At 53.7% G+C, this 13,051-nt stretch overlaps 2 protein-coding genes across 2 annotated transcripts in view; one reads left to right on the top strand and one right to left on the bottom strand.

Annotated features, from left to right (window-relative positions):
- Positions 1-1,171: 1,171 nt before the first annotated feature.
- Positions 1,172-2,035, top strand: LRRC3 (leucine rich repeat containing 3). The gene has a single exon (XM_009879434.1). The coding sequence runs from the start codon at positions 1,172-1,174 to the stop codon at positions 2,033-2,035; it is 864 nt and encodes a 287-aa protein (XP_009877736.1).
- A 2,185-nt stretch (positions 2,036-4,220) lies between these two features.
- The window catches only part of TSPEAR (thrombospondin-type laminin G domain and EAR repeats), an 11,473-nt gene continuing 2,642 nt past the window's right edge, over positions 4,221-13,051 (bottom strand). Inside the window, exons 2-12 of the mRNA XM_009879433.1 lie at positions 12,711-12,931; positions 12,386-12,624; positions 12,169-12,259; positions 11,428-11,584; positions 10,842-10,973; positions 9,084-9,316; positions 7,531-7,717; positions 5,580-5,809; positions 5,108-5,295; positions 4,662-4,763; positions 4,221-4,374 (exon numbers count right to left, since the gene is read on the bottom strand). Coding sequence (XP_009877735.1) covers positions 4,221-4,374; positions 4,662-4,763; positions 5,108-5,295; positions 5,580-5,809; positions 7,531-7,717; positions 9,084-9,316; positions 10,842-10,973; positions 11,428-11,584; positions 12,169-12,259; positions 12,386-12,624; positions 12,711-12,931 — 1,934 coding nt within the window. The remainder of the gene's footprint in view (positions 4,375-4,661; positions 4,764-5,107; positions 5,296-5,579; positions 5,810-7,530; positions 7,718-9,083; positions 9,317-10,841; positions 10,974-11,427; positions 11,585-12,168; positions 12,260-12,385; positions 12,625-12,710; positions 12,932-13,051) is intronic.

Below are 13,051 nucleotides of genomic sequence, written 5' to 3'. Positions count from 1 at the left end.
TTGTAGAGGCAGAGTCATTCCTAGGTAGCGTGACTTAATCTCCCCCTGGAAGAGTCTACTGCACAGTCCCACACCCCTGGGCAGATCTGCTGGCAGCATCCCTTAGGTATGAGCATCCCCCAGGTGGTACCCTGAGGATGCTCATACCTGAGAGATGCTGGTGCTTAAAGGATGCTGTTACCAGGGGGATGCCATTATCAGAAGGGTACTGGTACCAGAGGGATAATGACTAAGTGCGCAGCTGGTCTCTTAATGGAGATCACCATGTACAATTTCATTCTTCCATGAAATTGGACTAAATGATCTTTTGAGGCCCCTTCCAACTCTTAACATTCTGTGAAAGGTGCCCTGGGCCTGCCAGGGTCCTCCCCCTCAACTTTCCCTTCCATGGGGATCTCTTCCTCCTAGCCTGACCAAGGCAGCAGGAGAGGTGTGAGTAGTACCAAGGAGGAGAGGAAAGAAGGCTCACCTGCTTCACCCTCAGCAAGGCTAGGGTGGCTCGTGGGGTTCCATATCAACCCCTTTACTGTGAGAGTCACTGGCTCCTCTCCTAAGCCCCAGCTCCTAGAGTCTTGCTGTTAAAACATACTCTGTTTACTTTTAAACATTAAGTCACCTCCAGACCCCTGCTTTGAGAAAACCCTTGGAAATGTGACTTGTACCAGACCATGGACCAGATGGGGAAACCAAAAGAACACCACGTCTGTCATTTAAAAAGCCAGTAGTGATTAAGCCAGTCTGATGATCCAGAGAGTCTGACTCATCACTTTTTTTAACACTCAGAGTTGGCGAGATAGAAATTTACTTCTGTTCATGAGCAGCAGATCACTGTATCCCACATGGAAGCTGTCAGCAGGCTGGGGCAGAAGCTCCTAGGCTGTGCCTGTCTCGACACCCTCATCCTGCAACACTCTTCATCTGCCTGGGTGGTCTGTGCTGACATGGGGGCAGGGGGGAAGGGTTTTTAATCTCTGCAGCTCAATGTCCAGGTATAATTAATCTTAAGACAAATTAAGCTGTCCTTGAAAAGATGATAGGCATTATCATTCCACCCTTGTTTTCTGGGCCCAGCCTCTCACCACTTTGCCAGGGCACGTTACATGTAGTGTAAGCAGCATTCCAGGAAATAATGCTGTGTCATATCCCCTCCACCCACTGCTTTCCTCCAGCAATGGGAGAAGCTTTGCAGGAGTGCAGAGGAGCCACTCTGCTGCCCAGGCGCTGCTGCAGCCAACAGGGAATTGCCAGCAGCCATGCCAAGCTGGCTGGGTGCAAGATGACCCTCACAATCACACCAGCAACCAGCATCACCCCGGCTTTCTTTTGCCTCCTGCTGTGTGTCCCCTGGGGCAGCTCCTGCCCCAGAAGCTGTCAGTGCACGGAGCGAGCAGGAGCAAAGGCCGTTCTCTGCAGTTCCCAGCACTTGGAGGAGATTCCCAAGGACACCCCCAAAGACGTGGTGTTTCTCAAGCTGGATGCTAACAGCATCACCAAGATCCCCAGCAATGCTTTCAGGCATCTCTCCCGCCTGGAGGAACTTGACCTCTCCAGGAACGCCATTGAGAAAATCGACAGGGCAGCTTTCAAAGGGGTGGGTGCTGGACTGCGTAGCCTCGACCTGTCCAGCAACCGCATCCGCAGCATCCCCAAGGAGGCCTTGCTGGCGCTCAATGCCAAGCTCCGGCTGGCCAACAACCCCTGGCACTGTGAGTGTGCCTTGCAGGAGGTGTTATGGGAGGCATGGCTGGACCCTGACTCTGTCCAGGACATCACTTGCCACACAGCACCACGTGAGGAGTATGTGGGCAAGCCACTGCTTCAGGTCCTGGATGCTGGCGTCAACTTCTGCAGTGTGCGCCAGAGGACCACAGACGTGGCCATGTTCATCACCATGTTTGGCTGGTTCACTATGGTCATTGTCTACGTGATCTGCTATGTCCAGCACAATCGAGAGGACACCTGCAAGGATGTGGATTACCTGAAGTCACTGCCTAGCACCCAGGGCCATGCAGAGACCACCAACACCGCCTTGTAGCACAGGACTGGGGTGCCCTGTTCTCAAGTTCTTTGCAGGGAGCCAGTGGCAACCTGGTGGGCTTCAAAGCTTCTCTGTGGGATTTTCCAGTGCTTGCTCCAGTCCTGCAAATGGGTGCCCCTGACTTCACGACAGCGATGCTGGACTGAGTGTGAGCAAATGACATGGGGGAGGGGTCCTTGGGACACACCATGCAGACCTATATATGGAGCCTACATTCCCGGGGAGGAACACCTCCATGCAGACCCCTTCTTCCCTGCTAGAGCTGGGCTTGAAGAGAAAGCAGCCTTAGCCACATGCTTGTGGTCCACACGGTTTGGAGAGAACAAGCCCCTGGAGGTAGACAGATGAGGAGGGAGGGCTTTTGTGGAGCCAGAAGATTCCTGGAACACAGAGGGATGGGTTGTTCTCTTCTGTGGGGTCACCCTATCCTGGCTCCAGTGAGGGACTGGCCTTGCAGAGAGCAGGACATAGGCCCCAGCCCCCACGTGGCATTCTGGCAGCCTCTGTCTGCCACCAGCAACCTGGAGGTGATCTCCTAAACCTTTGATTTCTCAATAAAGTCCTGCATGTACGAAAACCCCTCTGGTTTGCACTGCACTGGGAGCCAGGTGTCTGGGAAGGGTGGTGGTGCTCAAGGAAATTGTGCTTGTCCTAAATCAATTTCTTCCAAAGCAGACAAGTCTAAATTCGATGTACCAGCTTGATTTGCATTAGGTTACATCCCCTCCACCCTCACCCCAGCCCACCTCAAGCAGGGGACCCCTGACCAAATGGTGCCCTCTGCATCTTGTCTGGTACGTCTCGCCTTATCTTGCCCTTCCTTGAAGCCAAATTAGAGATGCTCCTCAGTGGTTCAGTGTGATGGAAACAAATCAATTTTTGCCTTGTTTCACAAGCAAGAAATGGTCCTTTCCAGTGGAGCTAGTTGCAGCCACAGATGGGCCAAGGGAGGAGGGTGGTCTGCAGGGGCTGCCCTGGGCAGGTCTCCAGGGCCTGGATCCTGAGGCGACCCCCTCCAGACTCTTCTTGGAGGACTGGTACTTCCTGTGGGGCTCCCCAGTGCCAGGGCAGGTGTCCCAGCCCCAGTGGGTATCGTGGGACCGGGAAGGCAAAGTGATGCTCTGGACCACTCAGGAGAGGCAGAGGATCCTGGGAGGGAAAGCTGGAGGGGCACTCTCATCCCAACACCCTGCTGTACTCAGAGCCACCTCATCCTCACAGGTCAACCATGGCCATGGACATGGCCCCATCTCTCTCGGGGGTGGCTTCTTGAGTAGAGGGAAGCCTCTGCCATGGGCAGAGCAGCTCAGTTACCTACAGCTTGCTCATGGGAGCAAGGCTGGGTGCCCACAGTGTATTAGAGCTCTGGTTAAGCAAAAGAGTCCCACAGCAAAGGTGAGGAAAAGAAAAGAGGTCATAGTTTCACCTGGAACAGTTTTGGGTCTTTCTCATGTCCATGGTAGCTTGGATCAGTCCCAATATGCAGCAGGTTTGCTTGGCAGTCACTAACCTCATGCAAAGGGTTACAAAGACCATCATCGGGCCTTGCACATGTCTATGGATTTGTACAATATACACATGTCACTCAGCACAATTTGTACAATATACACACGTCACTGGCCATAGCGGAGTGGGTGGGTGGGCAGGCACTTGTGGCAGTGGGATGGGTTGGTGAGGCCACCAAAGATGGACACGAAGCATGGCATGCAATGTTGAACCAGATGGGTCCTCAGCAGCATCACATCTCCAGGTGCTGGGCAGCCAGAATGAAGCCTGAAGCCGCCTTTTTCCTCAGTTTCTCACATGCTGTTTCGTTCCCTCTGCCACACACCCATTCTGGCTGTACATGCTCTGCTCAGTCTCTTTCTTCCTTGGCTTTGTGTGAGGTCTGGCCACAACCAGCAGCAGTTGGACTCTCCTGACTGGAGACTGCCAAGCACCAGGGTTCCAGCGAGTCCAGGGAAGCACTTGGGCACCAGGCACCCTGGGTAGGATGTGGCTCTGGAGCATGGCAGGAGAGCTTGCTCAGGAGAAACAGCACCAAAGCAGGGTTGCAGTCATTTTGCAGCCCCCAGACAAGGCTGCAGGGAGCCCTGGAGCTCCTCTCCTCCTCCTGCAAAGTGCACAACCAGCCAGCTACAAGGCTGATGCCGAAGCTGCTCCTGGGCTATGTCTCAGCATCTCAGACAGTTTTCAGTTTGAGGACCTTGGAAAGCGGCTCCTTGGCACTAGAGTAGAAGAGGTAGGAGCCCTCAGCGGTGTGAAATGCCTCCCAGTCTCTACAGCCAACAGTGGGTAGGTGGTGGACTGCTACAAAGCCTTCATAGCCTTGCCACCTGCACAGAGAGGGCAATTAGCTCTTGGAGCACAAGCTGGACACCTGAAAGGGGGCAGGAAAGCCAAGCCGTGAAGCGTCTCCCACCTCCCCACTGTGACTCAGGGTAGGATGTCCCTCACGGGTTTCTCATTCCTGAATGGAAACCTCTCCATAAGCAAGGAGCAGTCCAATCTCTCCTCCCTGGGCAAATGCACCAGCGTCCACAGACATTGCCCCTGTACTGGGCTGCTGTCAGGCACATAACCCCCCCAACCACTCAGCCTTGCCTTTCTCCCACAGCAGTACCTGTAGATAATACTGTTAACGTCGAAGGTGAAGCCATCGAAAGAGTTTGCTACCACCAGGAAAGAGTCATCTCCCACTGAGAAGAACTCCCAATCCAGGGCACTGGGGATGAAGCAACAGGAGGGCAGGTGAGGTGGCCAGCTGAGGAAGGGGCTGCGAGTCAACGGGGCTGAGCCCATCCCTCCCCAATCTCTGCCACCCTGATGATACACAGAAAACCCTGCTCTTCCCAGGTTATTCCTGAAAGAAAATCCACCTTCTTCCTAAATCCAGGACCTTCTTCTAGCTCCCACTGATGTTTGGTCCAAGGACCTGTCACCCATTGCCCTCCCCACTAGTCTCAGTCCCTGGCAGTGTGCAAGCCTGCTTGAACCCTCCAGGAGACCTCCAGGTTGCTCAGGGGAAGGATGTGAACTGAGAAGCACACTGACTTTTTGCACAGATACCTGTAGGTGAGGAGGTCCTGGAATTTGACAAACATCTGAGCAGTGATGTTCAGCTCATAGATGGAGGAGTTGATAGCATAGAAGTTAGAGGGCGCTGGCATCCCGCTGTCATAGCTGTGGCTGTTTGCAACAGCCAGGAAGACTCTGTCCCCGATACGAAAGACCTCCCAGTCAGCAGCACCAGAAGTCTGTGGGGAAGGAAGCCACATGAAAAGCTGGATGTGGATAAGCCTTTGCAAACTAAGGGTGCTGCGAGGTGGTGGTGGGGATCTACTTGAGGTGCAGTGGGGAAGTTACCCACTCCTAAAACCCTCCAAGGTAAAAATAAACCTTACTCTGTCAATCCCTATGGGACACTCACTGGGAAAATATCACTACCTTTCCAGAGGACTTAAGAGCATCTGCCTCCGTGGCTTGTGTAAACCCATAGGAGGGACAAAGGAGTAGAGCTTGATCAGTGGCCAAGCCTTACCAGGATAGACTGGAAGAGCTGGAAAGAACCACTGAGCCAGATGTAGATGTGCGAGTAGATCTTAGTGGATGTGCCATTGAAAGTATTAGCCACAGCCAGGAAGGAATACGGCCCAATGGTGAAAAACTCCCAGTCATAGGCTCCAGAGGTAGGGATAGTCTGGTTGGTTTCAAACAACCCTGTCCTGGGGTTCCACCTATATATCACGCTGTTTATGTTGTGGTTATTCCCTGGAGAAGACAGACAGACAGAGAGACAAACAGATGTGCACTATGAGGAAAAGGAATACCTGGTTCACATAAGAAACACGACCCAGAAAGAGGTTCAGCTACACAAATATTTGCCAGCAGGTTGCGAAGCTGTTTGCTAGCGACTGAATGCTCTCCAAGTAGTAGCCAAAGAGACTCTAGAGCCTCCATCCCTACCTAGAGTCTCCATCCCCACTGAACACACTAGCAGCTTGTTTCTGAGCGTATGGTGGCAGCTTCATGGCAGTCCCTGGTAGTGGAAGGACAGGAGGGTCCTGCCTCCCCACAAGCCGCACACCAGAGGCACCATGCCAGCATCCTGGGGCAGTCAAGCTCTGTCGGCTGTCCCACAGGGCGGCCATGTGTACTGGAGACTGTTTCTAAGCTACTGACATCATGGGCTACCATCACCCTTCACACACAAGCTTGCACATCTGGGAGGGGCCACAGCTGGAACAGCACTGCACTGACATTTTTCAGTGCTCCTTTGCTAAGTCCCCATATTCAGCTCATGAGTGCTGGGGCTGGCCAGGGATCTCTGTGTGCTAATCCATGATGGCATGAATTCCAGAAAGAAGGAAAGAATGCCACAGTCTGCAGCCTGCCCCGTGCTGAGCACTCAGGCTGAGCCCACCAGCACCAAAGCATGTTCTCCATCCAGCTCCTGGGCTCTGTCCTTGGCCTCATGTCTGTGTGGCACTCAGCTGACTTTAAAGCTAAAATCCTTTCTGCACCTCCAGCCTGGCATAACCCCTCTAACCAGAGATGTTCTTCTAATAAGGAGCTGTCTTCACTGGGACATGAGGGGAGCACCACCAGCCCTTTTCCACCCTCACACTAACTAAGCACTGCTGTACTTGGCTTGGCCTCACTGGTGTTTCTGTTGGCTGAGCACCAGCAGGACCATGTGTTAATGGGTTTATGGGCAATCTTCATTGCAAGTGAAGAGACTTGGCAAGAGGGGCTGCAGGGAGAATAGGGTGTGAGGAAAATGGCCACATGGATAAATGACAGCTTCTCAGGGACTGACCCTCCACCACTCCATAAAGGGACCATCCCCAGTTTGGCTTAGTCGTGATGGTCTTAACCCCTGCATCATATGCATAGCCGCTGAAAGGACCTTTGTGCTGCCACTGCCGTGGGAGTACATCTCATCTGAACTGACCATAGTGGGGTCCAATAAGTGAGACAAGGAATTTCTAGCCCAGCTCACAGGTAGCTGGTGCCCAAGAAATCTGCCACCAGCTTTGAGCCTGGTGCTAGAGCAGCTGATGCCCCAAGATCCAGCCCTGATGGCAGGGAAGGAGTCCACCAACCCAGCAACAGAACCCAGCTGGGAGTGTCCTGGAGAGCTGGGACTCTGCTATCAACCCATTCATCCTCTATGTTGACAGGTGCACAACCCAGCCTAGAACAACTCATGGCCTGGGAGGAGAACGAGGCTGGACCACATCTGCAGAGCAAGCAAGGAGGAAGGGACGTCAGCAGGCTCTCACTCTTCTTCCCTCAGTTTCTTCTGCACTGACTCCCAGCTTTGCCCCGCACTCCAGCAGAGGATGCACAGGAAGCTGTAATGTTTCCATGGCAACAGGAGGATGCTCTCAAGCAGGGTGCCTGTGGTGGGGCACGCTGGTCCCAGGCATCACTCCTGGGACACGTGCCCCAGCTGAGCCAGGCTGGTAGGGAATATAAGGGCTGGATACCTTCTCTGTGGTTGACCACCGCGAGGAAAGCCTCTCCTTCAATGAAAAATGCCTCCCAGTCCCTAGCGCTGTGCGTGGTAATCCTCTGGTATGTGATGAATTTCTCTTTCCTGCGGCTCCACTTGTATATTACAGAGAACTCCTGACCTCTATCATTCTGCGCAAAATTAGCCACTGCTAGGAAGATCTGAAAAATAACAAGCCAGGATATCTTGTTTTTTCTCCTTTCAAAGGGTCACGGACAAGCATGGGCAGCGTGAAGATGGGATGGGTGGGGGGAGGCACCCATGCGATGCAGGGCTGGGGACTGGGATGGCCAGCATGGGGCAAGACAGCTCTTGGTGGCAGGGGGCCCCAAGCAGCCCCCAAGCACCCCAATGCACCTGGAAGAGAAACAGGGACCTGCTGGCTTGTGAGGGTCTTTATGCATGGCAGCAGTGGTGCCTGCTGTATGCGGATCTGGGGCAGGGACAAGACTCACAGCCACAGCCTCAGAACCCAGCAGAGGGAGAGCCATGCTGTGGCTGCTCACACCCGACGAGCCCCACAAAACAGGCTGGGGAGGGAGCTGCCAAACTTCCCCCATAAGGAAAGGTTGTTCAGAAGAAAAATCACAAACATAGTAACAATAATAATTATAATTATGATTCTCTGAGACAAAACAACTTCCAGACCAAGAAAACTCCCTTGTGAGCATTGGAGACAAGCATGCAGTGGCAAAGATGGGCTTGCACAAGGTGAGGAGCGTTTGTGGTTGTGCACGGTGTGGCATTGCTGGCTCTGACACCTCGGCACACTCCTTATAGAGCAGCAGAGGTTGTGTCCCAGTTTGGGCCACAAAGAAGCGCAGGGACACAGTCCACAAGCAGAAAACAGACACTGAGGGTGCTCTCCTGCCCAGTGCAGTACCCTGCCAGCACCAGCCTGGGCCTTTGTCCAGCTGAGGCTCAGTCACCCCCAAGGACAGAGACCTTCCACCCTCATGAGAGGCCTGTGCTGGGACCACACGTCCCTCAGGAGGCAGTGCATCCCCAGCACTGGGCAGGGTGGAGGCTGCACTATGGGGACACCCAGATGAGGCTGGATCGCAGCTCTGCACAAAGAACATTTTGATGCTGGCACTCACTACATCTGAGGGAGGTAGAAGCAGAGCCTGCTAGAAATGAATGCCAGCACATGCAGGAATCCAGCTCCAGCTGCTGGTTTTTGGAGACTGACCTCACAGACATCCTGGAGATCCACAGGGAAGAGATCTGAGCGCTTTGGCCACACAGTTACCCATGCTGCCAGCATCAGTTGATTAAAACGCCCTGTGTCTCAGCAAAAGTGGTAAACACAGAGCGCAGCCCACAGATGAGCTGGAAGTCCCCAGAATGGACCCTTAGTGGCTGAATATGTGTATCATCATGACCCCATCAAACTCAGAAAAGAGAAAGATTCACTCCCTAAAGCACGCCTGAGACTCGGGGCTTCAGAGGAGAAGCCAGTCGAGCAATTGCAGTTTAATGTACTGAAATATGAAGGCACTGAAATAGCTTTCCAGACAGAATTACCTTTTTTCCTATGGTGAAATACTTCCAGGACTGAGCTTGGTAGGTGGGGATGTTCTGGTAGGGCACAAACTTCCCATCGGTCCATTTATAGATGGCTGATCCTGGGGTGGTGTACCGGTTGGCAGTGGCTGCGAACAGTCCCACCTTTGGGATGGTGAAAACCTCAACACCCATTGTCTCCGAGTTGGTCACCAGGTTCTGGTACTCCTCCACATAGTCCAGTCTTTGTTTGACTAGGAGACCACAAAAAAAGAGGGGGGTGATGTTAAAACCAGGTGATCTTGCCTGGAGAGGTGCCCCACGTTGCATAGCAGAGCTGGCTTGGCGGTGCTTGCTGCTGTATGCAGCTTCATGGGGGGGAAATGAAGGTCCTCGTGTCACTGGTGGCAAAGAGCCAAAACCTGAGGGGGTGGTAAAGGTCCTGGCTCCATTTCGCTGGGCAGCACATCCAGCACCCCTGCCTGCTCTCCAGCAGAGGGCACGGCTGTGCAATTCTCTCCCAGGCAGTCTCCTCTGGGAGGACACACCACATATTTTGATTGCTTCTTACGAAGTAGACTGATATATTTATCCTAAAGAGAACGAGAAGGAGAGGAACAGACCTCGAGTGAAAGGGCCTGGGCTGCTGAGACCAATCAGGTTAACCCTTACCTACCTGTGGCAACCCTGCACCAGATGTTTTCTCTGGCTGGAGTCAGCATGAGCTCTGGAAGAAGTTAGAGAAGACTTAGACAGAATTAATGCCAGAAATTAGAACAGAAACACTAGAAGTGGTCTTAACAGGAAATAGGGTACTGGAAGGGACAAATGGTGGGAGAAGAGCTACAGGAAAGGCCAGTGCAGGTTAGCAAGATCCCAGCAAAAGGTCTTCTTGGGAAAACATGGACACAGTGCCAATCCTGATGACTTCCAGAGGTAGGTAAGGATGGAGAGTCCATCCACTTCCAGCTCCTGTGGGAACCAAATGGTTTATCCAAACCCATCATGTGGGCACCAGCATAAGAAAAACCCCAGGAGAGAAGTGAAGGGCAGTTCGGTTGTGGACGTGCCCCGTCCTCCGTGTCTTCACCAGGGATTCTGGGCAGACTGCCTCGAGCAAGTGAAAATCTGCCAATGGGCAAAATTCATTTCATTATCAAATGACATCCATTTTCCAAGCTCTGGTTGCTTTGACGCCTTTTTGCTCCAATGTCTGACTACGTTCTGCACAAATGTCACCAGAGCGGGGACGACACAGGGACCTGTCTCTGCCACCCTCCCACTGCTCCCTCTGGTATCTCTGGTGGCTGATGAGTCTTTCTGCTCCTTCTTGTCCTCTCTGCAACAGCTTTAGTACCAAAATCACCTACACCTTTGGGACCCCACGGCAGAGAGCATGCCATCACCCCAGGCATGGCTCTCTGTGGAGTGAGCTGTCTCGCTCGGGCAGACCAGGAGCTTAATATTGACTGGAGAAGCCCCAGAACAGACAAACAACATGGATAAGGTGGACGGATGACAGGGGCACTGTGTAAGTGATTGGGCAGCTGGCTCACAGAGGCACTTGAATCCAGAGCTGCGCTGGAAGTGTTGATGTGGGCACCGTGAGCAAAGTGAAGCCCGGCCAAGCAGGGGAGAGGCAGGGGGACACCTCATTCCCCTCATTCTGTTTTTGCCTGAATTGGTTCCCACCCCAAAGTGCTCTCTAGGGAAAATCTCTGCTCCTTCTCTGCTGCAAGAGCTTCCTTCCATCCCTGAGAGTGTGTTGCACACCAGTACCTTCCAGCATGGAAATCCAAGCGCTGCCATTGCACAAGTACAGCCCTCGCCGGGAGGCGTTGAACCAGAACTGCGCCTTCTCCTGCTTGGTGCAGGGTGGATGGGACCCCAGGGTCACCTTCGTGTCAGTCGCTGGACATAGAGAGGAGCAAGGCAGGTGTCTTAGTGCACACAATGGAATTAGTGTCTTTTAGTGCACACAATGGAAAAAGAAGTAGTGAGGCTATCCCCATGCACACAGTAAGTGCAGGGTGTCCTGGTCCCATCCTGATGATGGGCACCAGGAAACAGAGGAAACAGCATCCTGGCATCACGATGGGAAGCCACTGGCTGAGAAGATCCTGGAGGCTGGAACCCACAAAGCTACTGGCACAAGCCTAGTGCTGCCAAGGGACCTGAGCAGGAGCACCCCAGCTGTCCAGGGGGGATTTTGGACACACCCTCCCCACACAAATTGAGAAACAGAGGGTGCTGGGGACACCCTCTTCCTCTCCACTTCTGCTACATCCCCAGGCCCATGCAAAGAGCTATCCTCAACAAACATAGAAGGTGGCCAACTGAGCCTGCACCACAGGGAGCTACTGACCGTAGGGGTATTTTAGCACCTCGTTGCTTGCTGTCTTTGTGGGGAGATCCTGGAGAACAGTGGGGACAGAGAGTGTCACTACTTTAAAGTTCATGGTGGTGCATATCCGAGGGGTGGCATCAGCTCCTGGCAGCAAGACGAGCTGTCTCAGCAAGCCCTGGGAAAGTAGGAGCAATAGGATGGAGAGCAAGTCCAGCAAGATCAAGAAATAGAAACCGCAGGTGATTCATGCCCTGGATTTCCTTCCCAAATCTTGCTTGTTGCCCTCCCTCCTGGGTCATGGAAGCTTCCATGGGATTCATACACATTTATCATTACATGCCCAGCCTGCCAAAATCCCCATCCTGGGAAATTTAACAGCTGCTGAAAGGGAAGCATTGGCAAAGGGCTCATAACCTGCAGACAGCTTTCACAACCTCCACTTTTCACTACTGGTCAGGGTCAGGCACAGCACTAACTTTTAAATCAACAAGACTGTGCCATCAATTGTCTTTCTGCCACTGCACCTTTGACAACACCCTCTTAAAAACACGTATGCCTCACGATGCGCCAGTCAACAGCACTGCCCCTTACCCACAGCTGGATGGGGACTAAGCCACTTCCAAGACACAGCAGGACTCCCAGCCACCTTCCACGCCCACATTATGGCCCAAGCCCTTCCAGTGTAGGAGGCTGAGATGGGAATGCCCCATCAGCCGGCCATGAGTGCCCCTGAGCAGCCCCACACCATGGGGCACCTACCGTGAACACGCCTTTTCTTCTCCTCCTGTTGCCCAGGTAGAAGCTGGCTCTCTTCACCGACAGAGAGGCTGGAAATGGTGTCTCCACCACCCTGCAGTTGGGCAGAGAAGAGGCAGGGAACAACGTCATGGCATCTGCTGATGGCTGGAGGAGATGCTGGTGGAGGAACATTACCCTGCCAGCCCTCCTGAGCCCCCTGCTGCTGCCCCCAACCTACACATCCTTGGGGATGCTGCAGTCCACCGTCAGGGAGAAGGATTGGCCAGAGACAGCCAGGACGAGTGTATGCCACTGGTTGTCAGAGAGGGAGACGTTGGGGAAGGGGACGCGGGTCTGCCAGCCGCCAGCATGCTCCTGGTTCCAGAAGAGGAAGTGGAGCTTGTCAGGGGCGTAGCGCAGTCCCACCAGGATGCTGGGGCTCTCCTCTGCCATCAGTGTGAAGACGTACTCGTTTCTCTGCAGGAGGGCATGGACTCAAATCTGCGTGCCACAACCTGCAGGGCTGGGCTGTGCCCACTCCATGCCCAGCTGGTGGTGCTTACCTTGGTGGGGACACTGAGCACCCTCAGCGTGACGATGATGGAGAACTCCTCCGGGAAGTGGTCGCAGTGGATGAAGAGCCGGGAGGCAGGGAAGCCCAGGGCACGGGGCCGTGAGGTGGCAAGCTGGAAACCACGTACCCCCTGCACTTGAAACACTCTCATGCCACGGGCCAGCCCACTGGTGGGGACCACCTCTGAGAGAATATCCAGCGGACGCAGGTCTGTGCCAAGAGACAGTAGAGCATGTCCCTAGGGCAGCAGCTATACCACCCTGTCCCCACCTTGCAATGGGGTGCTCTGCTGCCCGTATTGCTCAAGGCAGCTAGTCCATTTCCAGCTCT

Source organism: Apaloderma vittatum, unplaced genomic scaffold, assembly GCF_000703405.1.
Source record: "Apaloderma vittatum isolate BGI_N311 unplaced genomic scaffold, ASM70340v1 scaffold19462, whole genome shotgun sequence".
Lineage (NCBI taxonomy): Eukaryota > Metazoa > Chordata > Aves > Trogoniformes > Trogonidae > Apaloderma > Apaloderma vittatum.
This window is presented reverse-complemented; position numbering and strand designations above follow the sequence as displayed.